General features: G+C 61.0%; 10 protein-coding genes and 1 non-coding gene across 11 annotated transcripts; 6 read left to right on the top strand and 5 right to left on the bottom strand.

Moving 5' to 3' along the window:
* The first annotated feature begins 613 nt into the window (after positions 1-613).
* BO70DRAFT_366465 (OPT family oligopeptide transporter) lies at positions 614-2,647 on the top strand. The gene has a single exon (XM_025544341.1). It carries the CDS (start codon positions 648-650, stop codon positions 2,412-2,414), a length of 1,767 nt encoding a protein of 588 aa, XP_025394905.1. The 5' UTR covers positions 614-647; the 3' UTR covers positions 2,415-2,647.
* A 460-nt stretch (positions 2,648-3,107) lies between these two features.
* On the top strand, positions 3,108-4,538 carry BO70DRAFT_301531 (uncharacterized protein; the record flags this gene model as incomplete). The annotated part of the gene is made up of 7 exons (XM_025539712.1): positions 3,108-3,282; positions 3,340-3,359; positions 3,422-3,455; positions 3,524-3,597; positions 3,653-4,029; positions 4,096-4,191; positions 4,253-4,538. 7 exons carry the CDS (start codon positions 3,108-3,110, stop codon positions 4,536-4,538), a joined length of 1,062 nt encoding a protein of 353 aa, XP_025394906.1.
* Positions 4,537-5,350, bottom strand: BO70DRAFT_390610 (uncharacterized protein). Its single transcript, XM_025546167.1, has 3 exons — positions 5,116-5,350; positions 4,937-5,059; positions 4,537-4,881 (listed from the first exon to the last, which is right to left on the bottom strand). Exons 1-3 carry the CDS (start codon positions 5,325-5,327, stop codon positions 4,749-4,751), a joined length of 468 nt encoding a protein of 155 aa, XP_025394907.1. The 5' UTR covers positions 5,328-5,350; the 3' UTR covers positions 4,537-4,748.
* Positions 5,351-6,025: 675 nt separating this feature from the next.
* Positions 6,026-7,452, top strand: BO70DRAFT_172175 (ribokinase). The gene is made up of 2 exons (XM_025538378.1): positions 6,026-6,120; positions 6,189-7,452. Exon 2 carries the CDS (start codon positions 6,208-6,210, stop codon positions 7,237-7,239), a length of 1,032 nt encoding a protein of 343 aa, XP_025394908.1. The 5' UTR covers positions 6,026-6,120; positions 6,189-6,207; the 3' UTR covers positions 7,240-7,452.
* Positions 7,453-7,730: 278 nt separating this feature from the next.
* On the bottom strand, positions 7,731-9,870 carry BO70DRAFT_383072 (putative MFS peptide transporter; the record flags this gene model as incomplete). Its single annotated transcript, XM_025545565.1, has 5 exons — positions 9,840-9,870; positions 9,461-9,763; positions 9,261-9,396; positions 8,550-9,196; positions 7,731-8,512 (listed from the first exon to the last, which is right to left on the bottom strand). Exons 1-5 carry the CDS (start codon positions 9,841-9,843, stop codon positions 7,731-7,733), a joined length of 1,872 nt encoding a protein of 623 aa, XP_025394909.1. The 5' UTR covers positions 9,844-9,870.
* Positions 9,871-11,710: 1,840 nt separating this feature from the next.
* Positions 11,711-12,580, bottom strand: BO70DRAFT_433096 (putative phosphoglycerate mutase family protein; the record flags this gene model as incomplete). Its single annotated transcript, XM_025548384.1, has 3 exons — positions 11,711-11,944; positions 12,062-12,284; positions 12,361-12,580. 3 exons carry the CDS (start codon positions 12,578-12,580, stop codon positions 11,860-11,862), a joined length of 528 nt encoding a protein of 175 aa, XP_025394910.1. The 3' UTR covers positions 11,711-11,859.
* A 969-nt stretch (positions 12,581-13,549) lies between these two features.
* BO70DRAFT_172222 (uncharacterized protein) lies at positions 13,550-15,201 on the bottom strand. The gene has a single exon (XM_025538379.1). The coding sequence runs from the start codon at positions 15,070-15,072 to the stop codon at positions 13,969-13,971; it is 1,104 nt and encodes a 367-aa protein (XP_025394911.1). The 5' UTR covers positions 15,073-15,201; the 3' UTR covers positions 13,550-13,968.
* A 1,866-nt stretch (positions 15,202-17,067) lies between these two features.
* Positions 17,068-18,606, top strand: BO70DRAFT_374700 (putative amino acid transporter; the record flags this gene model as incomplete). Its single annotated transcript, XM_025544987.1, has 3 exons — positions 17,068-17,156; positions 17,216-18,455; positions 18,547-18,606. 3 exons carry the CDS (start codon positions 17,068-17,070, stop codon positions 18,604-18,606), a joined length of 1,389 nt encoding a protein of 462 aa, XP_025394912.1.
* Positions 18,607-20,393: 1,787 nt separating this feature from the next.
* Positions 20,394-22,435, top strand: BO70DRAFT_345766 (sulfatase family protein; the record flags this gene model as incomplete). Its single annotated transcript, XM_025541510.1, has 3 exons — positions 20,394-21,777; positions 21,881-22,002; positions 22,082-22,435. The coding sequence occupies exons 1-3, from the start codon at positions 20,424-20,426 to the stop codon at positions 22,433-22,435; spliced, it is 1,830 nt and encodes a 609-aa protein (XP_025394913.1). The 5' UTR covers positions 20,394-20,423.
* Positions 22,436-22,546: 111 nt separating this feature from the next.
* On the top strand, positions 22,547-22,618 carry BO70DRAFT_t294. Its single transcript has one exon. It is a non-coding gene; the product is annotated as a tRNA-Arg (tRNA).
* A 350-nt stretch (positions 22,619-22,968) lies between these two features.
* Positions 22,969-24,184, bottom strand: BO70DRAFT_419105 (tyrosinase family protein; the record flags this gene model as incomplete). Its single annotated transcript, XM_025547467.1, has 4 exons — positions 22,969-23,247; positions 23,313-23,634; positions 23,698-23,783; positions 23,846-24,184. The coding sequence occupies 4 exons, from the start codon at positions 24,182-24,184 to the stop codon at positions 22,969-22,971; spliced, it is 1,026 nt and encodes a 341-aa protein (XP_025394914.1).
* Positions 24,185-25,138: the final 954 nt, after the last annotated feature.

A 25,138-nucleotide genomic window follows, 5' to 3' on the forward strand; every position in this document is an offset into this window, starting at 1 on the left:
CCAGGCACCTCAACATGGGCCTGTCCTCGATCTTGCGACGCAAACGCGACCCTGCGGGTGCCGATGCCGGCGATGACTCCTCCTCCGCCGCCACCACCACCGGCTACACCGAGGAGGTCGTCTCCCAGCCCGTCCCCAAGGCGGCCTCCGTGACCGAGAAGAACCTGGATGACCTGGAGAGCACCGAGAAGGTTCCCGAGGCGACGCTGCTGGAGGAGGAGGACCCGGAGATCGCGGCGCTGCCCATCGAGGTGCGCCAGCTGGCCAGTCTCACCGACGACCCGACCCTGTTGACCATCACCTTCCGCTACTATGTCCTGTGCATCATCTTCGTTATTCCCGGCGCCTTCCTGTCCATGATGAGCCACTTCCGTACCACCGAGGCCCCCTACTCCATCTTCTTCGTGCAAATCGCCTGCCACTACGCCGGCCACTTCCTGGCCCGCGTGCTGCCCGCCTGGGAGGTCCGCCTGCCCTTCACGCGCTGGTCCTTCAACCTCAACCCGGGCCCCTGGAGCATCAAGGAGCATGTTCTGGTCACCCTGACTGCCGCGTCGGGCGCCACCTACAACCTGGGCTACACCCCGATCGCCATGGCCGAGCTCTACTACGGCGAGCGCGTCAACCCGGCCGTGGCCATCTTCTTCATGTTCGCCATCGTGTGGATCGGATATGCCTTCGCCGCCCTCGCGCGCCAGGTGCTGCTGTACGACCCCATGTTCATCTGGCCGCAGGCCCTCATGCAGACCACCCTGTTCGAGACCTTCCGCAAGCAGGACGTCTCCTCGCCGCTCGCGCGTCGCCAGATGAAGGTCTTCTTCTTCTGCCTCATCGGCATGACGCTGTGGCAGTTCATGCCCGAGTACGTCTTCCCCTTCACCTCCTCCCTGGCCTTCCTGTGCTGGGTCGCGCCGCACAACGCGGTGGCCAACTTCATCGGCTCCGGCATCGGCGGCATGGGCTTCCTCAATCTGTCGCTCGACTGGTCCAACATCAACTGGAACGGCTCCTCCATCCTCCTGACCCCGTGGTGGACGCAGGTCGTCCTGTTCCTGGCCTTCGTCTTCAACTGTTGGGTGCTGATCCCCGCCGCCAAATGGGGCAACCTGGGCTCCTACAAGTTCGGCCTCATGTCCAACTCGCTGCTGACGGTCAACGGCACCACCTACCCGACGACCGACGTCCTCACCTCCGACTACAAGCTGAACCAGACCGCCTACGAGGAGTACGGCCCCATGTACATGGGCCTGCAGAACGTCTGGGCGACCTTCTTCGACTATGCCAAGGTGACCGCGGCCGTGACCTGGATCCTGACCTTCGGGTTCACCCAGATCCGCACCAACTTCACGAAGCTCGTCCGGTCCCGGCGCAAGGGCGCGCAGACCTCGCAGACGGCCGGGCAGAGCATCAACCACCAGTACCACGATCGCCTCAATGTGATCCAGCGCACCTACAAGGAGATCCCGCTGTGGTGGTTCGTGGCCCTGTTCATGGCCGGCTTCATCGCGCTGGTGGTGATCATCGCCTGCGGCTACCTGTGGATCCCCATCTGGACGCTGTTCGTGGCGCTGGCCAGTTCGGCCGCCCTGGTGGTGCCCTTCGGCTTCCTGTACGCCATCTCCAACTACCAGCTGGCCGTCGGCTCCTTCAACGAGCTGGTGTACGGCTACATGATCGAGACCCCCGCCGGCAACGGCCACCACCACCCCTGCGGCCCGTCGGTGTACGGGTCCATCGCCGGCGACGCCTGGTACCGCGCGCAGTACATGCTGCAGGACCAGAAGATCGGCCACTACATGCACATCCCGCCGCGCACCGTCTTCTTCTCGCAGGTGTTCGGCACCATCCTGGGCATCCCGGTCAACTATGCCGTCATCCGCTGGGTGCTCAGCACCAAGGGCGACTACCTGTCGGGCAAGAAGACCGACCCCCTCGGGCAGTGGTCCGGGCAGTCGATCAAGTCGTCCAACACGCTGGGCGTGCAGTACGCGGTGCTGGGCCCCAGCCGGCTGTTCAAGGAGGCGGAGATGAAGCCGCTGCCCTGGGCGTTCCTGGTGGGCGCCGTGCTGCCGCCGATGCTGTACGTGGCGCACCGCACGCTGCCGCGCTGGCTGCGCATCGACCTGTGGAACGTCACCATCTTCTTCTCGGGACTGTCGGTCTTCTACGGTAACCTGAGCACGGGCTACACCTCGGCCTTCATCGGCGGCTATGTCGTCATGTACTGGGCCTACCGCTACCGCTTCGAGGTCTGGAAACGCTACAGCTACATGGTCGCGGCGGCCTTCGACGCGGGCTTCAACCTGAACATGCTGCTGATTTTCCTGTGCTTTGGGTCCGGCAAGGCCATCTCGATGCCCAATTGGTGGGGGAACAACGCCGACTCGGTGGAGCGGTGCTTTTCCCTGGACTAGACACCCCCTGCTGATGATGATACCCATCCCGGGCGGCATCGATCGATCGATCGCTCCCAGCGTGTAATACCGACTAATCTGCGGCCCTGTTCCTGTACATTATGAGCCGTCGCACGGGCGTCGACGCGTCTCCGCGGCGACGGACCGGGTCTGGCCAGAGCCATCCCTCGCGGGCGCGCGTCGAGACTTCTGCCGTTCCATCTCCCCGGGTCTTTTATGAGAGACGAAATGCATTAATGACATCCACTTCTTCAACCCGGTTCCATCTAGTCGCGTAGCGAGACGTAGCCCGGGCGATCGGCAGAGAAGCTCGCTCAAGATGCCTGCTCTGGGAGGGGGTGGCGGATGGTGCTGTCATGGCACGGCCAGCGCCACGGGTCGCCCGCTGCACAGGCCACGGGGTCCGATCGTGCTCCCTCTGTTGACCAGGTGTGTTCCTTTTCCGGGGCCCTTGGATTGGCCCGACCGACGGGGATCTGGAGAAACTCTGGATCGATGATGGAGTGACCCAAACGTCTCTGCGCGCCCTCCAGCCGTCCAGCCACCCGACGGGAGGTCGACGGCGATCCCCAACTCTACTTAAATGGCGCCGCGGTCGGGCTCGTCCGTGCTCCTGCCCGGGGGTCGGTCGTTTTCATGAAAGGCCATCATGCTTGTGTTGTTTCTGTTGTCGTGGTGGTCGGCCCCCTCAGCATGGAGTTGGCCTCAGCTGCTGGCAGCCCTGACGCGGCCTACAACCTCGCCCATCCGTGGTTGCGCACGACCAACTGGGTGCTCGTGGCCGTGGGCATGAGCGTCTGTACGGGCCTGCTTGCGATGCGCATCTACACGAAGGTGCGGATTATGCGACGGTTCTGGTGGGATGATAGTACGCGGCCGGATCCTGCGCGAGACTCTGGGGGCTCCTCACTAACGCACAGCTTAGTCTGTTTGATTCTCGCATGGGTAACGGTGGCACCGATCGCTCTGAGCCTCTCCGGCGCTCACTCACGTCTTTCGAACCCTAGGCCTTTTCTCTTGCGACGCAGTTCGTGATTCTGTGTATGCCGTTCCCTCGAGGTCGTCTCCCGGACACCGCCAGCCCTAACTGACTGCCTCGCATCCTGCAGATGCCTACACCCACGCCGGTTTTGGGGTCCATATATGGAACCTCACCCCCGTAGTCTTTCAAAGATACCAGAAGGTACCTAGGTGTTCCGTCTTTTGCGTCCAAAAGAAACGCTAAGAGCAGATGGCAGTGTATCCTCTCCGCCGGCGTCATCTACGTGCTCGCCCTGGCCATGGCCAAACTGGCCCTGCTCATGTTCTACTACCGGCTGCTGAACATGATGCCCGTATGGAAACACATCATCTACCTGGTGGCCGCCATCATCGTGGGTTACAGCATCGCCCTCACCCTGGCGCTGATCTTCGCGTGCCAGCCCCTGGCGAAGAACTGGAACGTGCTGATCCCGGGCCACTGCGTCAACCGCGTGGGCCTGTATCTGGCCACCGCCGTCACCAACACGGCCAGCGACGTGATCCTCATCCTCATCCCCATCCCGTTGGTCTCGGGGCTGCGACTCCCGCTGGTGCAGAAACTGGGGATGGCGTGTATGTTCGGGATAGGTTGCCTGTAGGTTTTGTTGCGCTTATTCTGTGCCTCCATCGACCAGCGCGGCTGGGCTCACCGCGTCCACAGCACGATCATCACCAGCATCCTCCGTCTGGCGACGCTGGAACCCCTGGTCTCCTCCCCGGATCAGAGCTATAAGCTGGGTCTGGAGGTCCTTTTCGTGTGAGTTCCCCTCGGAGACACGGCTGGCTGTACCCCCGGCGTTCCGGCTGACCGGACCCAGCGTCATCGAGGCCAACTTCATCATCATCTGCGGCAGCCTGCCCTACCTGCGGCAGTTTTTCCGCTTCCACGGCCCGCGATGGCTGGGGGAATCGCGCGGCAGCACCAGCAGCGCCTCGCACCGGACGGGCTCGTCGCGGGAGCCCCGGCCCCCCTACAAGCGGCGCAAGTCGGGGCTCAGCCAGCTGCAGGACGACATCGAGCGGGCGCTCAGCCGGCCCGAGGAGGCCCACTGCCCGGGTCGGGGGGTCCGCGATCCCACGGGAGTGAGGGCCGGCATCAGCTGATGGCGGAGCCGAAGGAGAATGCGAGTTCGTCCTCGTCATCGTGATGAATGGGTGGTTCCATCTGGTTGTGGGGCTCTAGAGCGTCCGTCCCACGGTCTACAGCAAGATTGTATCTAGATGCCAGGAGTTTCTGTTTGCATTGTATTCCCTGTGGATGAGAGATTGTCCTTCCTAGTCCCCAGTTCTCAACACCGCCCGTTACAATCCATCTCACGACGAGCAGACGGGAGACGTGGTCGGCTTGATGACGGCGTTGGTCGGGTTGGTCTGCGAGCAGCCGTCGACGAGGCCGAAAAGGTAGTCCTCCTCGGCCGCCTTGAACGCGGCGCCGCAGTTGGGATCGCTGTTCGAGCATCAGTCGCGTCGAATAGGTCGGCCATGGGGGCAGGCACACTCACCTGGCGCCCCCGCTGGCGTCGTTGAAGTAGGAGCACATGTCGTGGGAGAAGCAGTGCTGGGTGTAGACGTTGCCGAGGGCGAACCCGGTGCATCCGGTGCCACAGCGGCCGTTGCAGGAGTAGCTGTATATAATCTGTCTTAGCATGCATGGTCTCTGGACTTGGGATGAGACACGTACTCGCCCTCCCCGTCGCTGTTCTCGCCGTAGTTGCTGCCAACGACGCCGACGTAGGAACAGGACTCGCCGGCGCTGTTGGTCCAGGTGGCCGTGGCCGTGGCGCCGACCTGGAGACAGGTGATGCCGCGCTTGTCCAGGGTTAGGGCTGGGGTGCCGACGGTGACACCTGCGAGGAGCAGGAGGGAGAGGAGGAGGGGGGTGGGGTGCAGCATGATCGAGGGGGTGTGTGTGTGTGTGTTTCAGCTTCAGAAATGGGTCAGTTGTGGGGGAATCGCTGAAGAGATATAAGGGGATGCAAGGGTTGCACCGAAGGCAGGGCAGGGCAGGGCTGCTGGCACCATCCAGTCCCTGCAGGCCCTCGGGGGGGTTCTCGGCGATTCTGGATCCACTGGCGGGATTGCATCAGGCGGGTTAAAGATGACGACTGACGAATTTTTGGTTTACCCTAAAAGAAACAGCTTTGTGGGCTTGGAAGCATCCTCCAGAGTCTATACTTCGTCCTGACTCGATGAAAGAATCGGTGGTGGTATACGCTGGCGGCAACCTGCCGTTACTCGAGTACATATATACTAGTAGATGTATAGCGAGAGAGACACGGGATACATAAATCTGTATCGATGTATATCTCTATCTTCTGTCACTCTCGGACCAGACGATATGGAGAACTAAACTGATCTTCTCAGATTGTCTTCGAATCCCAGAGCAATGGAGAGACAAGAGAATCCTCCTGTCCTGTATCATCCTGTATCATCCTGTATCATCCTGCTTACTAACAGAGGGGCACTGTATGTCACCTGACCGGGCTGCTTACCTCAGCGTCTCTCTCCGCAGCGATCGTCTTTCCCCTCATCTTTCTCTCTCTCTCTCTCTCTCTCTCTCTTCCTCTTCATATCTCTCTCCCCCCCCTCCTGTCCTCTTCATCATCATCATCTTCTTCTTCTTCTTCTTCTTCTTCTTCTTCTTCCTCCTCTTCTTCTCTCTCTATCCTCAATCACCCCCTCCTAAGTACATCTCCCCCAGCACCCCCTCCCCCCCGTCTAACTGCCAATACTAACCACGCCGCATGCCCACAGCTTCAGACTCCTCCCCACCATGCCCCCCCCCCAGATCTGCGTCATCGGTTCCCTGAACATCGACTTCGTCACCTACACCCCCCGCTGCCCCGCCGCCGGCGAGACCCTCACCGCTGCCGCCCTCGCCATCAGCGCCGGTGGGAAGGGCGCCAACCAGGCCGTCGCCTGCGGGCGCGCCTCCTTCGCCGCCCCGGACTCCCAGGATGCCTCCGTCGCCATGATCGGGGCCGTCGGCGCCGACGATCCATACTACGCGGCGCTGCTCCGCCCCACGCTCGAGGGATCCGGCGTGAGCACCCGGGGCGTCCAGGAGAGGACCGACAGCCAGACCGGGTCCGCCACCATCATCGTCGAGGAGGCCGCCCGCGGGGAGAACCGCATCCTGGTCGTGCCGGGCGCCAACCACACCGGCATGGACCAGGTCGACGCCGTGCTCGCCCGCACGCAGGGCCTCCTCCACTCCCACCTGGAGGGTGTGGTGCTGCTGCAGGGCGAGATCCCGCGCGCCACCACCCTGCGGCTGATGAAGCACTTCAACGACCCGGCCTGCCGCGCCCACCTCGTCTTCAACCCCGCCCCCGTATTTCCCGAGGGCATCCCCCTGCCCGCCCTCGCGGGGACGAGCGTCCTGGCCATGAACGAGACCGAGGCCGTCCTCATGACCCACTCGGTCGCGGACCACCTCCGCCCCGGCCAGAACGCCGCCGAGCTCGACCCGGACGAGCTGGCGCCGCTCTTCCACCACCACGCCCAGGTGCACATCGTCCTGATCACCCTCGGGGCCAAGGGCGCCTACTTCTCCACCGCCACCGGCAAACGCGGCTTCGCCCCCAGCGCCGCAGTCGAGAAGGTCGTCGACACCACCGCCGCGGGGGACACCTTCGTCGGCTACTTTGCCACGGCCTTTGCTCGCTTCGTCGCGACGGGCGCCCCCCTGCCGGAATTCGACGCCCACATCGAATCGGCCGTCCGGAGGGCGAACCTCGCCGCGGCCGGCTGTGTGCAGCGGAAGGGGGCCATGCAGAGCATCCCCTTCGCCTACGAAATCTGAATGCCCGCATCCCTCTACTGCACGACCATGCACAGGGCTAGACTTCTGACTTCTTTCTTTACTCCCCCAGGCCGAGAGACCAGACACCTGAATGCCATGCTCTTATGCGAACCCGTCCGCGGTGCAAATCCAGGACGTCGTACACCCTCGCCTTAGACATCGTCTTTTTACGTATTTTCACCCCCAGCAGCACCTCTCAGCCCCGAGGGATTTAGTATTTCACAACCGGGAGCCGTTGGGGGACCGGCACGAGGAACCTCCACCACCTCTCCCAAGCATCTCGTCCGCCGGACAGAGCCACCGGGTTCTACGGATGTATAGGAAAAAAAATCATTCAGCACGGCAAGTGGATCATGGGTTTGCCCGTCGACATCGCGACGGGCCCACGTAAGGTATCACTGGTACGAAGAGGGTATATATTATAGATGTCACATGAGGTCAATGTAGGGATGGACCAACTCGGGTCGCTCATATCAAATCCGCCGTCATCATCAATCACCACGCGCCTCCCCCGTCCAATCCTGGGCGCTCTTGGTGATCTCGGTCGTCGTGTGGATGGGGGTCTCCTCGTCCGCACTCGCGTCATAGTCGATGTCGTCCGTCATGTACGCGTCGTCGTTCAGGTGCTTGAAGCGGAACCAGAAGAGGACGATCTGCAGGGCCAGGGCCACCGCGGGGGCCCCCCAGATCCAGATCAGGTACGGGTCCTCCGTCACCGGCACCAGGATCTCGCCCAACGCGCTGGACAGCGCCGTCATGAACAGGAAGATGGCCATCACCAGCCCGCGCATGCTGGCAGGGGACCGCGCGTAGGCCAGCTCGTACGCCGTCACGTTGCAGAAGATCTCCGACAGGGCGCCCAGCACGGTGTTGGGCAGCTGCCACCAGATGCTGATGGGCGCCACCTCGGCACACGTCGACGCGTAGTAGCCGCAGGGGGAGAGCGTGTACACCTTCCACTGCACGATGGCCCCCGCCAGGCCCGACAGGGCCGCCAGCGTGAATCCGAAGGTGATCTTGGTGATGCGCTTGAAGGGGATGTTGTACCGGTTGAGGAAGGGGTAGATGAAGTAGTCCACGATGGGCACGGCGACGATGATCGTCAGCGCGTTGAAGTTGCTCAGCAGATCGTTGGGGGCACCGTTGGTCACCATGGACGCGCCCTGGTTCGTCGACACGGACCCGATACCGCCGTCGTTGAGGTTGTAGATGGGGAAGTAGAAGAACACCTCCGTCGCCTCTGTGTCTCGCGCGTTAGCCGGGAATCCACCCTCTGCCGGGCATGGGGCCACCGGAACAGGATCACTCACCGAGGGTTCGGCGCACATCGTCCACCAGCTTGTCGGTCCAGTCGACCTGGATGCCCTTGGCCGCCAGCACACTCGGCTTGGCCGCGTCGAAGAAGTTCTTGCGCCAGACCTGGAACTTGTTCTGCCGCAGCGCCGTCATGGTGATCTTGATGGCCTTGGCCAGCTCGGAGTTGCCGCTGGCGGGCTTGCGGTAGGTCTTCTTGTACACGGCCGCCAGCACGATGGGGAGCAGGAAGTAGATGATGCCGGACAGCAGGAACACCAGCCAGTAGCCCACATACTTCTCGGCGTACGTGGTCGCCAGCATGTAGAAGGCCCCGACGTTCACCACGCCGTAGAAGATGAGCATCGTGCGCGTCGCCGTCAGCTCGGGGTCCACGATCACCTTCTCGCCCGACTTCAGGGTCTTGGTGTACTGCTTCTGGTGGCGATATTGGTCCAGCACCGTCGGGGCGATGTTGGGCTTGAAGATACCGGCGCCCAGGGCCAGCAGCAGCAGGCCGATGATGAAGGGCGGCGCCGCATGCGCCCGACCTTCTTGCAGCACCTTCGGGATGGCGCCAATGATCTGGACGATGTGGGCGATACCACAGATGGCGACACCCACACAGATGGCCTTGTACCGGCCGACGGAGACATCCGCCCACCTGAAGGGGGTGTCAGTGAGTGCTGATGGGTCACGCCCGGTGCCGGGGAGGGACAGTTTCTTACCAGCCGCCAAAGATCGGAATGATATAGGCCAAGAACGTGAACAGCAGGACCAGGGCGTCACTGGCCTGGAGACCCATGCCCAGGGCTCCCGCCGTCTCCTGGGATCCTCGCGGCGGTGCACCCGCACCATTGCCACCTGCGCACCACGCTGTCAGTCCTGGGCTACTTCTCCTCGCCGGGGATGCGGGGCAGAGCCCTACCTTTGGGCAGCGGGAACTCGATGAAGTTGGCGAAGACGGTCTGGGCCCCGTAGTACGAGGCGCGCTCGGCGAATTCGACGAGACACAGCGAGTAGGCGACGATGGGGAGGTTGGCGGGGACTTTGCGCAGGATGCTGACTTCCTGCTCCGTGGGCACCGGGTACTCGTCGTCATCGACCGTTTGGGCGTCCACCTCGTAGTCGTGCTTCTCGGGGTCCGTCCCGGTCGAGACGTGGGCGACCTCCTCGGTCACCTCCCCCGGTACGATGGCATCGGCGATGTGCGTTTCGTGGGTCGTGGCAGCTAGAGGCGGGGGGAGGGGGCTCGATCAGTGATCTGCAGGGGTGAGGGGCGAGGACAGCCAGCGAGGGAGACCTACACATCGGGGGCAAGCTTTGATGTGCCTGTTCGTGGTGCTGAGGGTGAACGAAACCTGTCGATCCAGGAGCTGACCCGGACGGTGGACGTGGCGGGGGATTCTTTATAGACCAGACCGTCTCTTCCCCCAGGCCCCCGCGGCCATCCATCTGGACGGAAGCCCGGCGGCGATAAATGCAGTGGCCAAACAAGGCACCAGCCAGAGACGGCCATGGCGAGGAATGTAACGCTGAGGGGCTGTTGTTATCTTCCAGGCCACATGGGTTGCACCGCAGGCCAGCTTGGCCACTAGCCGGGGGCTAGAGAGGTTAGCCGATGTTTATCAGCGCCGGTCGTCCCACCAGCTGGGATCTGATTCGAATTGCCAATGGCCGGCGATGATAAGAATGTGGGCGACACTTGCGCCATCCGCCGTGGCCACTCATACGCGCCGTCGATATTAAAATCTCCCCACGGCGGCGGCGGAAGGTATGGGGTCAAGATAATCAGAAATGATGCCATTCGTGTTCCTCGGTCGTGGAGCACAGGACCTGAGGACCGGCCGTTGCCCCCCAGCTTGGCATGTCTGGTTTGGCCTGCATTCTGCCTGCATTCTGCCTGCAACCTGTTCGCATCCCGGTCGACTCGCTATCGACTGTGTCAGTCCGATGACCTTATCGCATCCGACCGTTCGACGGGGCGATGGTCACGGCGCAGGCCATCCATCCATCCATCCATCAATCTCGTCGATCGCCTGATGGGTCTGTCTTTTATCCTGTTTACCTGCGTCCGATCGTCGGGTAGATACGTTACTGTCTTCTCCCCTACTGCTACAGAGCACAGAGAACTCCTCGAGAGGCACGCCCTGCAGTCAGACGCCACGAACTGGAAGGACCCGGTTGTTCAAAAGGGGGCTCTGAGGACAGTGTGGTTCCTGCATTTCGGGGCTGCGCAGGGCTGGAGGAATCCTGTGTAAGCTTCCCCAATGCGGACTCAAGCGCACAGGCGAACCCATGGCGGTGGTACCGGTCACTATCCAATATCCATCCATGCATCGAGATAGCGGCGGCGGGCAAAGAACCATCTCGCGCGGCGCAGGTGCAATTTGCCGCAGGATCTATCTCCCTCCAATGGTCGACTCGACCACGAATCAGCAGGATGGGCGATAACCTCAGCCTGAACGATAATGGCGGAGCGGAGAGTAATCTCCCGGACAAAGCTTTTGCCCCGACGGTCAGCGATGGATGGGCCAGTGAGGAGGAGGTGACCATCCTGGCCAACCTGTCCATCGGCTGAGACCGCTGCCAAGTGTTGCCTGGAAGCTTAGCGCTGCGCTGACACTGCGGGCGTCGTCTTATCTCGAAGCCAATTCCCGACCTGCCCTCCTGCTGGCCCGGTGATTTGTCGCCCTTGAGTCTCAGATGCTCCACCGATGGGGCAATTTCCCCCATGGAAAATTCCGCGCTGGGTCAGCCGTGCCTTGGCCATAATGCTTGGCACGAGGCCTTATCAGACACATGGATGATGGCCGGCACTGGCAGCGTTGCCACCGCTGGGAAGCGAGAGGGCTGCCGGGGGAGCCCTGATAGGCAGAGGATCCCAGGACGAACCCCCTCGGATGGGCGGGGACTCGATCCCATGGGCTGCATCGTGCTGATCCGTGTATGCGACCGTGGTATGTCCATCACGCAATGGAATCACTGCCCGACCAGGATGCATGCTGGGCCGTGCAGGGACCCCCAGACGCCTACGGTAGGTGCTCCCCCAGTTCCCAGGGCCCGATGGCGTGCTGAAGCATTGAAGCACGCGCGGGAAACATCTCCCGTGGATCAACTTTCTTTTATTCTAGCGCAGCCCTCGTGCTCGGCTGACCCAAGTCACGACATCGCCCTTGCACACTCATATAGTAACTACATGGGTTTCTCGCCACTGCTAGTGGTCTGCGAGGAATCCTCCCGACGCCCGTCTGGAGGTTGACTTTAGGTCGAGCAACCGCGCCCGTTGCATGGAACACGCCACCCGATCGGAACCGTTCTGTTCCTTCAACTGTCCAGGCCCGGGCAGTCCTCGCTCGTGATATCGGTGATGTTGGTGTACGGCGAAGGATCGGTCCAAATCAGATCAAACCTATCGCCCTCCGGTTAGCGCATCGGATGCCGTCGGGGTCGCCCTTCGTCTGATCCATCGAGGGAAAGGGCCAGGAGAGAAAGGGGGTGGAGAGGGGGGAGACGGGGGAAGGCTCACCGGTCACTCGGGTAGGTGGGCGGGTTGTCATCTCCCAGCTTCTTGACAATCTTCTTCAGCTCCCCGTGCTCCCAGCAGATCAGGATATTGTCGCTGCCCGTGTAGTCGTCCACGAGTTTCTTGACACACTTCGTGTCCTTCTTGGTGCAGGAGGTGTCGATGGTGAGGCCCAGCTCCTCTGCGAGGGGGTAGACCGTCTCATACGGTCGGTCCCGGCTGCCATCTGCTCGCGTGGCGGTCAATGGCCTCGCTCGGATGGTCCAGGGGAGGCCAACGGCGATGGCACCGGGGGCACCTACCTGACTCGGGCTGCTCTGCGATGATGTATCCGATGTCATAGCTGGAATCGGGGCCGAAGACATGGGTCAGGCACTGGGCGCGCTCGAACCCTTCGGCACTGAGACCGTCACTGCCGTTGCTGGGCTTCTCGCCGTGGCGGATCAGGTAGACAGTCGCGTCGGCGGACACGAGGCCCGCGGTGGTCAGGAGGGTGACGGCGATGGAGAGCTTGGGATACATTCTGGCGGGCTCAACCGGTCTGGATGGTCCGTGGACAGACTCCCGGCGGCGCCAGCCTTCCTTTTATACAAATGATCCCCCGCCAGTCTGTGCAACCCGACGCCATGCCCCTGACGGAGGACGGCTGTCCCGCTGCAGGAGGCACCGTGGCACGGCTGGCATCACAGATGTTGATTGGCGTGGTGGGCTGGGCAGCCCTGCACGTGGGGGCAAGCCGGGCCGGCAATGGGCAGCGATCGTGACGGATGGGCCTCGAAGGGCCGGGCGATCCTGTCGGGAGGCGTGCCAGATCAGGCCGAATAATACGCTGGAGGCAATGCCATTGGCCTGCATCCCCTCCAGACGAGTTCCTTGGTGCGATCGCCGGCCATTCAGAGGGCCTGTGGCGGCCGCGTGAAGAAATCGGCCGCTGTGCGTGGGTGAGCGCCTGTCTTCAGGCCAGAAGGGGGTGGTCTGCGGTGGTGCAATCGGGGGCCATAAGTAACCATGGGCACATCCTCCTGCATCTCATGCCTGAAAAGGATGACCCCCCTCATCCCCGTCCCGCATAGCCCTGAAATTCCTTTCTTCATGGCTCGTGGACATCGGGGGTTGCGCAGATGGACCTTGGGTCGTGATCATGACGGCCTTCCAAGGGCCCCAGATCCAATTCGGATCTCGCAACATCGCCACGGTCGGAAGGACTCGTAAGTAGTGGCTGCCCCTCTTGCATCGATGTCAAGGTTAAGCAGTCAACAGCATCCCATGGTGGATTAGTCCGAGGGAGGGTTTCTCCTCGCGGTAACGACGCCTCCGAAACAACCCAACATGGCCATGAACGCCATGCGAGAATGATCCTGGCAAGGCTTCGTATTCAAGTACGACTTCGATTCGAAGGATCCCTAGGCCAGTGGCGATTGATAGAGACACCCCCTCGCCCTATTGAGCATCGCAATCCGTCTACCTGGTGTTTTTCCGACTGGAATTCCCGGCATCGATACGGAATACCGTGGACCGATGATGTCTCGTCGCGATGTCCCGGGATGGATCCTTTCCCGAGGACATGACGGTTAGATCGTCCGGGTCAGGGGCTACTGACTGAAGGAAGACCGATTGTGACGCTCAAATAATCACCGATCAGGGGCCTCCCGTTAGACACAGATGATATCATCGCCTCGGCAACCCGGCATGCGCTGTCACTGATTCATGGAACTTGTCCGGTGCGCAGGGCTAGTGTCACAAATCACAATAACAACGGCCATCGGGCAGAACACAGCCCCGAGGTGGGTCACTCGCGGGCCAACCACACGATCGCTGCTCCCTGGATGGGACCAAAGCGTCTTAGTCTCGAGGGTTAGTGTCTCCGGTGCTCAGCCTTGCAACCGGAGCACTGTTCAGCGCTCTATCCCCTATTTAACCCGAGCCCACCCCTCCCATCCCTCCAGAGCCTCACCACTCGGTGCACCTGGACCATGACCACCGACAAGATGACCACCATCCACTACGAAAAGCTGATTGACGCGTCGCCCGTCCAGGCCCAGCCGGGCATCCTGAACCCGCTGCGCTTCCTGCTGGCCGCTCGCCGGGGGATCGAAACCGACCCGAGCCTGCCACCCAACAACCTCCCCCTGGACTCGGGCTTGGGCTTCCGAGGGGAGTCGGGGCTCCAGGTCCCCAGCCGGCGCTGCGCTCAACTCGTTTGCGATCTCGGCCGTTCGGAATGGTATGTCAAGTAAGTCTCCCGAGCCACCTGGACGGCCCGGACTCCACGCGTGTCTGACGATCACTCGGGCAGAATATTCATGGCCGGCCTCATCGGCATGCTGGGCTCCCCCGTCACCGCCATTGCGATGTTGGGATTGACCTTCGCGGGCGTGCGGTGGCCGTCCCCCATCATCAACAATCTCGAGGGCGTCTTCCTGCTGAGCGGGGTCATCATCGCCGTGGCGGTGCTGGTCTTCTTGTGCGTGGCGGGTGTCGTCGCGAAGCGCCACGACGCCGCGGCCATCGCGCCCGAGTTCGACCCGGAGTCCTATCAGTCCCGGCTGGTGGCCGCGATGCGCCAGGCCGGACTGCAATACGCGGAGCTGGTGACGGCCGAACAGCAGGACACGGACAAGGGTCGCAGCCAGCACGGGGGCCTCCGGGAGAAGTTCACCATCCACGGGCTGGTGGATCCGGTGGACAGCCAGTTCGTGCACGACGTGACGGTGCGGTTCTTCGCCAAGGGCCAGGTGTGGATCCAGTTTGGATCGGAGTCGTACGCGCAGCCGGCCACGCTCATCTCGCGGGGACACACGCAGCCGGTCCTGATTGTGCCGCAGGGTGAGAAGAAGTAGCCGGTATGGCCGAGTGGGCAGACATGCCCCTAATACACATTTGAATCTCGAGGGGAAGGGGTGGGGGTCGACGGCCCGATCCATGATCCCCATCGAACGGCCCTTCTCCGATACCGAGCCTCCTTCCCTGTCTACTGGGTTGAAAATGAACCGAGCGCTAGACGGCTCGATCATGTGCCTCCACGGAGCACAGCACGGGCAGCAGTGGCAAAACGGCTCCTAGAATGCACAGTTCCAGTGCAAACACTCAAACCGGCATGCCAGGCGGGTTTTGAGAGATCATAGATACATTGAGCACAGTTGCTATCCCCACAATGCATCTCGCGTGGCTTGCCACGTTTCTGCCTTCTGCATCCTCCCATGCCACGGTTCGGCTCTGGACCGCGTGGAGTTGCCACGTTGGAGTTTAGATAGATTGTAAGCCTGGCCGGCCATGGGGACTAGCAGGCGATCCAGGAACAAAAGTATTGTCCGTAGAGATCCGCCGGTCTCCTCGATTATGATCCCATACCCATCCACCACGCCCTTGACCATCGACCTGACTTTCTTGTGCGGTTTCCACCCCCTTTCAAGTTTGCTGCGATCTCTTTGGACGGGAGCGGTTCCCGTTGAAGCTCGCGGTGGCACGGACAAACAAGATATATATATATATATATATATATATCCCGCGGGATCACTCAGGCTTGCGTGATCGTGCCGGAGGACTGCCTGAACTCCCAGGCAGCAACCGGAGGGCGGCGGAAGGGACATCCGAGGGGGGGGTAACCCGATGGGGACTAGCCGGCCATGGATGCCTCAGGGCTCAGGGCTTGTCGGACGGTATCTAACTAGAGGTTGGCTCGTGTGCGAGGATTGGGGTTGTGGCTTGCGGTGGGTCCCACGGACAAATAGTAGCGCGGGTGACTCCAACAACAACAACAACAACTGGCCTATCTACTCTCTGGCTCTCTGATCGGCCGACGTGGCCAGCAGGGCGATCGCAGGCTGATCAGTCGATAGCGAAACAGTCAGTTATCTCTCGGCGGATGAACTGAGGACTGTGGTATACGATAAGTGTGGGGCGAGAGCGTGTCTCCAAAGACTCCAACCCCGAAGAAGCAGAGGAATAATGGGAATTGGTCATCGCGGGCCGATAGTTAACTTAAGTAAAAAAGGCCTTCTCTTCTAGAAGGACGGGGCGGGGCGGGCGAGGGAGAACCTTCTTCCGCGTTTCATTCGGGCGGTTGCCCTCAGCACGGGGGGGTGCCCTGCCCGGTTCGACCACCGGAATAATCACGACCCGACAAAGAGAGATGAAAAGAAAGAGGAAATCAAAAAATGAAATGGAAAAGAAAAAGAAAAAGAAAAAAAAAAAAAAAAAAGAAAAGGCATCATACGGCTCATATATAAAAATGATGCATCGTCCTTCCTAGGACATCATCCCGATCCCCCTCAGGGACCGCCGCGGTGCCCCAAGGCTAAAGGCTAAAAAAAAAAAAAAAGGCAATCGGCAGGCTACTGCATCCTGCGAGTCTGGGGAAGCCACCCAAGCAGGGCCGAAAGCAGGCAGGCGTGCGGTGCAACGTCCGGTGGCGCTAGGCCGCATACGGACGCATCCACGGCCGGGCCAGGGACGGGGGGGGCGTTGATTGGCCGCCAGCCCCGGGTGGCGCTTGCTTGATCTCCACCGGGGGGGACCGGGGGGGGCGATAACCTTTGGCGGGTGGCCCAATACGGCCGGGTGAAGCAAACGATGAGCAAACCGCCACTCATTCCCATTACCAATTTTTTTTCTTTCGCCCTCTCCATTGCCTGATGAACGCCCAGTCCGAGTCCGCGTTTATCAGCAGTCGCACGACTGGCCAATATTCTTTCTCTTCCCCTCTCCCCCTCTGTTTCTCCCCAATCCCGGCTTCCCCCGAGCTTCTGTGGCCTTCTGTTCCGCTGTCTCCTTCATAACCCCTCTCTCTTCCCTCTTCCCTTCTTTCTTTCTTTCTTTCTGCTCCTCTTCTTCTCCTCTCGACAGCCTCACTCGACTTCCTTGCCATCCTCCTCCAACTCCTTCCCTCCCCCCTCAAGGCATCTGGTGCGACAGTCTCTCCCCGGCACTGCACACCTCTGCCCTAACCCCCCCTACTCTTCCCCTACCCGCTTTCATCCCCCCCATTTCATCCCACTCAACAACTCAACATGCGTTACAACGATGAGATCGCCGGGGAACCCCTCAGCCAGGACACCAAGGCCCACCCCATCCGTGACCATGGCGAGAAGGCCGAGATGTTCGCCCCCGGCGCCCCGGCATCCCCTTCGACGACGGCGACCTGGCCGACAAGATGAGCGACTCCGAGCGCAACATCTACGAGGCCGGCATCGAGAAGTACAACCGCCTGGGCTGGAAGCGCCTGACCGTGGTGCTGATCGTCGAGGCCATCGCCCTGGGCAGTCTGTCCATCCCCTCCAGCTTCGCCACCCTGGGCATGGTGGCCGGCGTCATCACCACCGTCGGCCTGGGCCTGGTGGCCATCTACACCAGCTACGTCGTCGGCCAGGTCAAGCTGAAGTTCCCCGAGGTCGCCCACTACCCCGAGGCCGGCCGCCTGATGTTCGGCCGCGCGGGCTACGAGATCATCTACGGCATGCTGGGCCTGCAGCTGCTGTTCCTGACCGGCTCGCACTGCCTGACCGGCACCATCGCCTTCGCCACCATCACCGACAGCAGCATCTGCTCCATCGTCTTCGCCGTCGTGTCCGCCATCCTGCTGCTCTTCCTCGCCGTGCCCCCCAGCTTCGCCGAGATGGCCATCCTGGGCTACGTCGACTTCGTCTCCATCATCGCCGCCATCCTGATCACCATCATCGCCACCGGCATCACCAGCGCCAGCGACGCCGGCGGCCTGTCCGCCGTCGACTGGTCCGCCTGGCCCAAGGAGGGCATCACCTTCACCGACGCCTTCATCGCCATCACCAACATCGTCTTCGCCTACAGCTTCGCCATGTGCCAGTTCTCCTTCATGGACGAGATGCACACCCCCGCCGACTACGTCAAGTCCATCTGGTCCCTGGGCCTGATCGAGATCGTCATCTACACCCTGACGGGCGCCATCATCTACGCCTTCGTCGGCCAGGACGTCCAGAGCCCCGCCCTGCTGTCGGCCGGCGGCACCGTCAGCCGCGTGGCGTTCGGCATCGCGCTGCCCGTCATCTTCATCAGCGGCTCCATCAACACGGTGGTGCTGGGCCGCATGGTCCACGGCCGCATCTTCAAGAACTCGCCCATCCGCTTCATCAACACCAAGATGGGCTGGATCACCTGGCTGGCCCTGATCACCGTCATCACCTTCGTGGCCTTCGTCATCGCCGAGGTCATCCCCTTCTTCTCCGACCTGCTGTCCATCTCCTCGTCGCTGTTCATCTCCGGCTTCACCTTCTACTTCCCCGCCCTGATGTGGTTCCTGCTGATCCGCGAGGGCAGCTGGACCTCCCCCAAGAACCTGGCCCTGGGGGCGCTGAACCTGCTGTGCCTGCTCATCGGCCTGATCACCTTGGGCGCCGGCACCTACGCCAGTGTGGATGATATCGTGAGTTTTCTTCTTCCTCCCCCCCCCCCCCCCCCCCCCCTCTCTCTTTCAGATCCCTCCTCTCCGTGCAAGGGCTAATCGGGTCTGCCAGATCATCAACTACCGCGACGGCACCGTCCGGGGCGTGTTCTCCTGCGCGGTCCCCTCCTAAGCCGGTTTGTCGATCCGATCGGCCTGGTCGCGTGCTCTGGGAGCCGTGGCTGTGGGTCGTCCGCGGGTCGCCTCCGCGGATGGCCGGATGCGGGTGCTGAGACCCCTTGCGTCATCACCCTCCCATCCCTCCTGCAAATACCCGCAAATACCCCCTGGCGTTATGTATATAGATATGTCCCAACGATCCTGTTGATGATGATTGATTGATTGTGAATATAATTCCGCACTGGCTTGTTGATCCGAGCGACTCGAGCGTGCTTTTCCGGCATCTACACTTTGTGCATTTTTTTGTTTTCCCTGCATATTGATATCAACATTTAGCATGTGTTGGATAGAATAGAATTCGAACCTTTTGTTATTACACTCCTCTCGATCGCATGACCCGATCCAATCCTGGGGGATCATCCTTCGATGGACAGCGTCGACTTGCCCGAGTGGCCACCGCCACGTCATGCTGCATTCACCCCCCTGTCACCTCCCCCCGTCTTTCAAACCCCGCTGGACTAATCATCATCATCATCATCATCATCATCATCATCATCATCATCATCATCGCATCCTGGTCAGTTTGCCCCCCGTGGATCGTGGGGGGCCTGATCGACCGACATCATCATCCTGACTGGGTCTCGGACTTGCCCGGTCGGCCTCGCTGAGGTCCGATCCACTGCCCACCGACATCAGATGGTTGCTGCAGTCATCCTGCCCGGCCAGCTGGATGCGTCTCCATCGGATCGTCACTCGCCAGAGCAAATACCCGGCTAGCCAGCGTGGCAACGAGCGGTGGCGGATGGAGGAGCCGCTTTGGCCCCAGGCTTTCTCAAGCCTTCCGCAGCCACGGATGAGGGTTGGAGATCCGGCAACCCTAACTGGGAGTCCGGGGGGGGGGCATCCCTGAGTTAGGACAGGACAGAACAGGACAGGTATGTCTGCAGTGTGGACGGGTCTCGACAACCGCTTGGTCCGGTAAGCGATACTGCTGGTGATTCAACCGGACTGCTTGGTCAGTACTTAAAAGTGGAGTGGCTGGATGGTTGAAATCCTGGTCGGTTCGACACATCACAGATCGACCCCACTAGCGGTCAATAGTTGCATCCCTCCCGCAGCTCGATGAGCCGCATCCACTCGTCCCTATAAGTACACCTCCCCCGGGGTGCTGGGGAGAAGGGGTCCTCCTTATGACTGTTGGACCAATATGACGTGATATCACGCCATCGGTCACATGAATCAGCTAGTAGGTAGTTTGAATATGATTAATCTTTTACTTTTTTTTTATAGAGATTATAAGCTCTTCTGTCTATCAGATTTATCTATTTAGGGTTTTTACTAGATACTCTACTCTGATGGATTATCTGATTTATTCTATTATTGTTTTTAATATTCTTTAGCTGTTTTGAATCTCTTTCTGTAATTATAATCACTCAGGTGTGATTTCTGTTATATCTGCTTTATATTATTTATTCTATTACTATTGCTTAATTGTAAGACACCAACCTAGGGGAGTTGTTGCCACTGAGCCAAAAGGCTAGAATCCCATATATAGACTCAAGTACACCCGTCACCCGGGAGGAGGGCTTCACCCTTGTAAGTAGTCGAAATTGAGGGATCCGGAGAAGGCCCGAAGGGTGAACTGACACACCATCGCCCCGATGATGGCGTGCTGCTGCCGAGCCCCGAGGATCCACGCGTCATCCGCAGCCCTGACACCCTGACAGCTGCGTGACTGGCCATAAAGGGCCCCCATCCCTTCCGGCCTGGTTCTGGTCTCTTCGGGATTGAAAAAAAAAAGATAAAATAAAATCACATACAATACTCGAGATGAAGGGCCTGTTACTGCTCGCTGTCGCGGCCCTCGGCCAGGGACTCCCCGACGGGAGTGCCTTCGCCGACCCCAGCCCGAACAATAACCCTAACACGCCCCCCCAGAAGGTGCTGCAACAGGACTCTCACTCACCACTCGCACCATCCGATGGATCCCAGCGCCCCAACATCGTGTTCATCCTGGTGGACGACCAGGACCTGCAGATGGACTCGCTGCTGTACACGCCGCGCATCAACCGCCACCTGGCCCAGCAGGGCACGTTCTACGCGAACCACTTCGTGACGACGGCGCTGTGCTGCCCGTCGCGGGTCAGCCTGTGGACGGGCAAGCAGGCCCACAACACCAACGTCACCGAGATCTATCCCCCCTACGGGGGCTATCCCAAGTTCGTCGCCGAGGGCCATAACGACAACTGGCTGCCCCTGTGGCTGCAGGCCGGCGGCTACGACACCTACTACACCGGCAAGCTGTTCAACGCCCACACCGTCGACAACTACGACGCCCCCTTTGTGAATGGCTTCAACGCCTCCGACTTCGTGCTCGACCCCTACACCTACCAGTACCGGCGGCCCGTCTACCAGCGCAACCGGGACGCCCCCGTCAACTACCACGGGCAGCACACCGTCGACGTGCTGGCGGCCAAGACGCTGGGGCTGCTGGACGACGCCCTGGCGGGGGAGCGCCCCTTCTTCCTGGGGGTGGCCCCCGTGGCGCCGCACTCGAACCTGGAGATGGCCGACGAGACGGACACCACCAGCTTTCGCTTCTCGGCCCCGATCCCTGCCTCGCGGCATCAGCATCTCTTCCCCGAGGCCCGGGTGCCGCGCACCCCCAACTTCAACCCGGACCGGCCCAGCGGCGTCAACTGGATCCGCCGCCTGCCGCAGCAGAACGCCAGCAGCGTGGCCTACAACGACGAGTTCTACCGCAACCGGCTGCGGGCGTTGCAGGCCGTCGACGAGCTGGTCGAGGACATCGTGGGCCGGCTGGAGCGGGCCCACGCGCTGGACCACACGTACCTGTTCTATACCTCCGACAACGGCTACCATATCGGCCAACACCGGCTGCACCCCGGCAAGGAGTGTGGCTTCGAGGAGGACATCCGCGTCCCCATGTTCGTGCGCGGTCCGGGCGTCCCCGCCGGGCACGAGGTCGATTCCGTGACGACGCACATCGACCTGGCCCCGACCCTGTTCCGCATCGCGGGTCTGGCGCCGAAGGAGGAGTTTGACGGCACGGCGATGCCCCTGACCGCGGCGGAGATCGAGGCAGACCGCGGATCGCGCCAGGAGCATGTCAATGTGGAGTACTGGGGGAAGGCCGGGTTCGAGGGGGCCTTTGGCCGAGCGGGTGAGTGTTTCTTCATCTCGTATTGGACTTGTTTTTTTTTGGGGGGGGGGGGGGGGGGGGGAGGGTTTGAGAGTGATACTGACTCTAGACTCTACGCGGGCAGCGGACGGAGGGCCAACGACCTTCCTCAATAACACGTACAAGGCGCTGCGGGTGGTCAGCCCCCGATTCAACCTGTACTACTCGGTGTGGTGCAGCGACGAGCACCAGCTGTACGACTTGACGGTGAGAGCCCTGCCTGCCTCATCGGCATCGGCATCTGCATCCCCCCTTTCGAGGCAGCCGTACTGATGGACCGGACCAGGTGGACCCCTACCAGCTGCACAATCTCTATCCCGACATCGCAAACCCTCAGAACAAGGGGCGGGGGATCACGATCGGAGGCCACCCGGCCGACCAAGTGGCGAGTCGGCTCGATGCCCTGCTGATGGTGCTCAAGTCCTGCCAGGGTGCGACCTGCATCCGGCCGTGGCAGACGCTGCACCCCGCGGGGGATGTTGCCTCGCTGCAGGACGCCCTGGAGGGCCGCTTCGACGCCTTCTATGCGTCGCAGGTGCGCGTGGAGTATGGCTGGTGCGAGCTGGGGTACATCGTCGAGGCCGAGGGGCCGCAGGTGCCGCGAATCTACCAGGAGACGCACTGGAGCGACTGGGTGTGAGGGGAGGATGATCCCGGAATATATATACTATAATGATGCCCAACAGGCATGTCAAGTTCTGACGGGCCTGGTTGATGTTATCACAATTTGATATCCCTAGACATATCAGCTGGCCTGCTGGCCCAATGGTAAGGCGCTTGACTACGGATCAAGAGATTGCAGGTTCGAATCCTGCGTAGGTCATTTCTTTTTGCCCGACCATCTCCATTCCACAGGGCTATTTTGCTCATGGCAAGCCCTGCCCTGCCTGCCCTACTACCTCCGCCGTCTACCCCTGCAACATATTGAACACAACCCCCAGGAATGACTCATGCATCAATTTTTCAAGACTTTCTGCCGGGCGACTGCTGCCACGGTCGAACAATACGGAGCGAGATAGATATATTATCTCTATACTATATATCTCGATCAAAGACCACTGGCGCAAACAGAGATTATCGATTAGTATCCTTCGAATCCCCCCCCCCCCCCCAAAGGTCGCCCCGATGACCAACATCCTTTGCTGCGTATGCGGAGGAGAGGACACGCCCCGCCTAGTCATAGCCATAGCAGAGGTACCCTCCCTGGGTGTTCATCACCTCGCCGATGGTCGTGTTAGCCATGATGTCGAACGAGGACAGTTCGTAGTGGAGGGTGGCGTTCTGCCAGCCCCCAGCCGGCTCGACGTTGGCCGTCTGGTTCAGCGTCGGCCCACTGATGTCGTACAGGCGGTTGATGGGATCCTGTCGCTGCCACAGCCACCAGACCCGGTCGATGTACATGTGGTGCATGAAGAAGACGGGGTCCCCGGGGGAGGACTTGATGTCGGCCATCTGGCACACAGGGGGTGGTCAGCATGCATGCTCGCGCGAGCGAAGGGAAGGGGTCATCGACGTACCACGCCCCCGATATAGGTGTGCACCCCCTTGTGGGGGATGTTGGAGATGCAGTTCCACCACGGCGAGAAGGTCGTGTAGGCGTTGCACGCGTCCAGCGCGGTGCTGTTGGCGTTGGCCACCGCCTGCTCCGTATCCCAGGCCCGGCGCAGGCAGTAGTCGGTGTCCTCGTCGCCGGGGCCGATGTGCAGCGTCAGGTTGGCGAACCGGCCGTCCCGCACGCAGAGATCCGCCCCGGTGCCGTTGCCCCCGAAGGCGTCCGCCCCCCACATGGAGGACTGCCACATGTGGCCGCTGTCCGCGTCCTGTTGCTCGTTCCACCAGCTGCACGCGGAGAGGTCAGCGCCCAGCGCCCATGGGGCCGGCGAGCAGGGCCGGAACACTTACGGGATCGGGCCCGTGTAGTCACACTCCTCCCGGAGGAGGGTCTCGTAGATATGCATGTAGTAGCGGTGCCAGGGAAGGAATTGGCCCTGGGAGGGACCGTCAGCGAGCGCCGCCGAGCGCCGGACAGGGAGGAAGAGGATGGACGCACCACGTGGTGGATGATATCGGCGGAGGCCGTGTTGGTCATGCCGCGGTGCAGGGCCTGCAGGTCGCTGAACCGGCTGGTCGTCGCCGTCAGGCCGGATTGCGCGGGGCGGTCCATCAGGCACTGGACCGAGTCGAGGAAGTGGTCCTGCTGCGTCTTGGTCAGGTTGCGCCACTCCTTGCGGACGGTCATCTTGGCCTGGGTGCAGGTCCGGCTGAAGAAGCCCGGGATGTAGTCGGATGCCACGTCCTGGGAGGCCTGGCTGGCGGACGCCTCGGGCAGGGCAGCAGCGGTGGCCCCGGCTGCCAGCGCCAAAGCCCCGGTGTACAGGGAGAACTTCATCTTGGGAGATGCTCACAGAGAAGGAGAAGGAGAGGCCTGAAAGAATGGCAGAAAAAACAAAAAAAAAAGAAAGAAAAAAAAAGAAGGTGGGCGGCCCAAGCGAGGCAGGAAGAGAAGGTGAAGAAGGAATGGATTTGATGCCAGTGACGACTTTCAAGATGGGGGGCTCCTTGCTCTTCCTTTTATACAGGTCCTGGTGCGGTCCGAATCCCCGCGCACGTCTGAATATCCTCACAGGAGGAGAGAGCCATCTACGGCGAATGGTCCACAACCGGGATGGGTTCGGTTCGTAGCGAGGAGCCGGGGTTTCAGCCATGCTTGGAGTCGCCGCATTGTCTTTCATCTTTTTCTTTTTGGTTATTTTTATTTTTTATTTTTAATTTTTTTTGACTTTTCTCTTTCTCCATGAGACCCTCAGGGCTAACTGGTCAAGATGGTCACCGACAGAGTCAGCAGGGAGATGAAGTGACCACCGGACAGGCCGGTGGAAAGGAGGCAGTGGATGATATATCGAGACCCACCAGCTCGATTCCCTTCGATTTCCACGTGCCGACATGATCCAGGCCCAGGTGAAAATCCGTATGCAGCCATCCAGCCCTCAAAGGGCCATGGTCTGCGTCAGGATGCCCCGTCGGGCGGGCTTGGCAATCGCTGGGCGAGGGCTCGACGCGCGTTCGATCCTCGAGTCTGGACAGGCGCCAGGTTTCCCCCCGAGCGCCCCGGACGATGAAGACGAGGGAGAATTGAACAATTGGACTATTGGACTTGTTCGATCACAGCACTATGGTAATCGCCGCAGGGAGGCACAGGGAGTGGGGGGTCGAGGATGAGATCCGGATGGTCGGTCAAGTGTTAGGGCACGCACGATCATCTTGGGATCGGAGGGAGATAACCCCAGGGGCCAGTGGATGTGTCAACGGCCCAACGTCCGATCCACCCCAAACCCTAAGGAAC

The sequence above is a fragment of the Aspergillus heteromorphus genome, assembly GCF_003184545.1.
Source record: "Aspergillus heteromorphus CBS 117.55 chromosome Unknown BO70scaffold_43, whole genome shotgun sequence".
NCBI lineage: Eukaryota > Fungi > Ascomycota > Eurotiomycetes > Eurotiales > Aspergillaceae > Aspergillus > Aspergillus heteromorphus.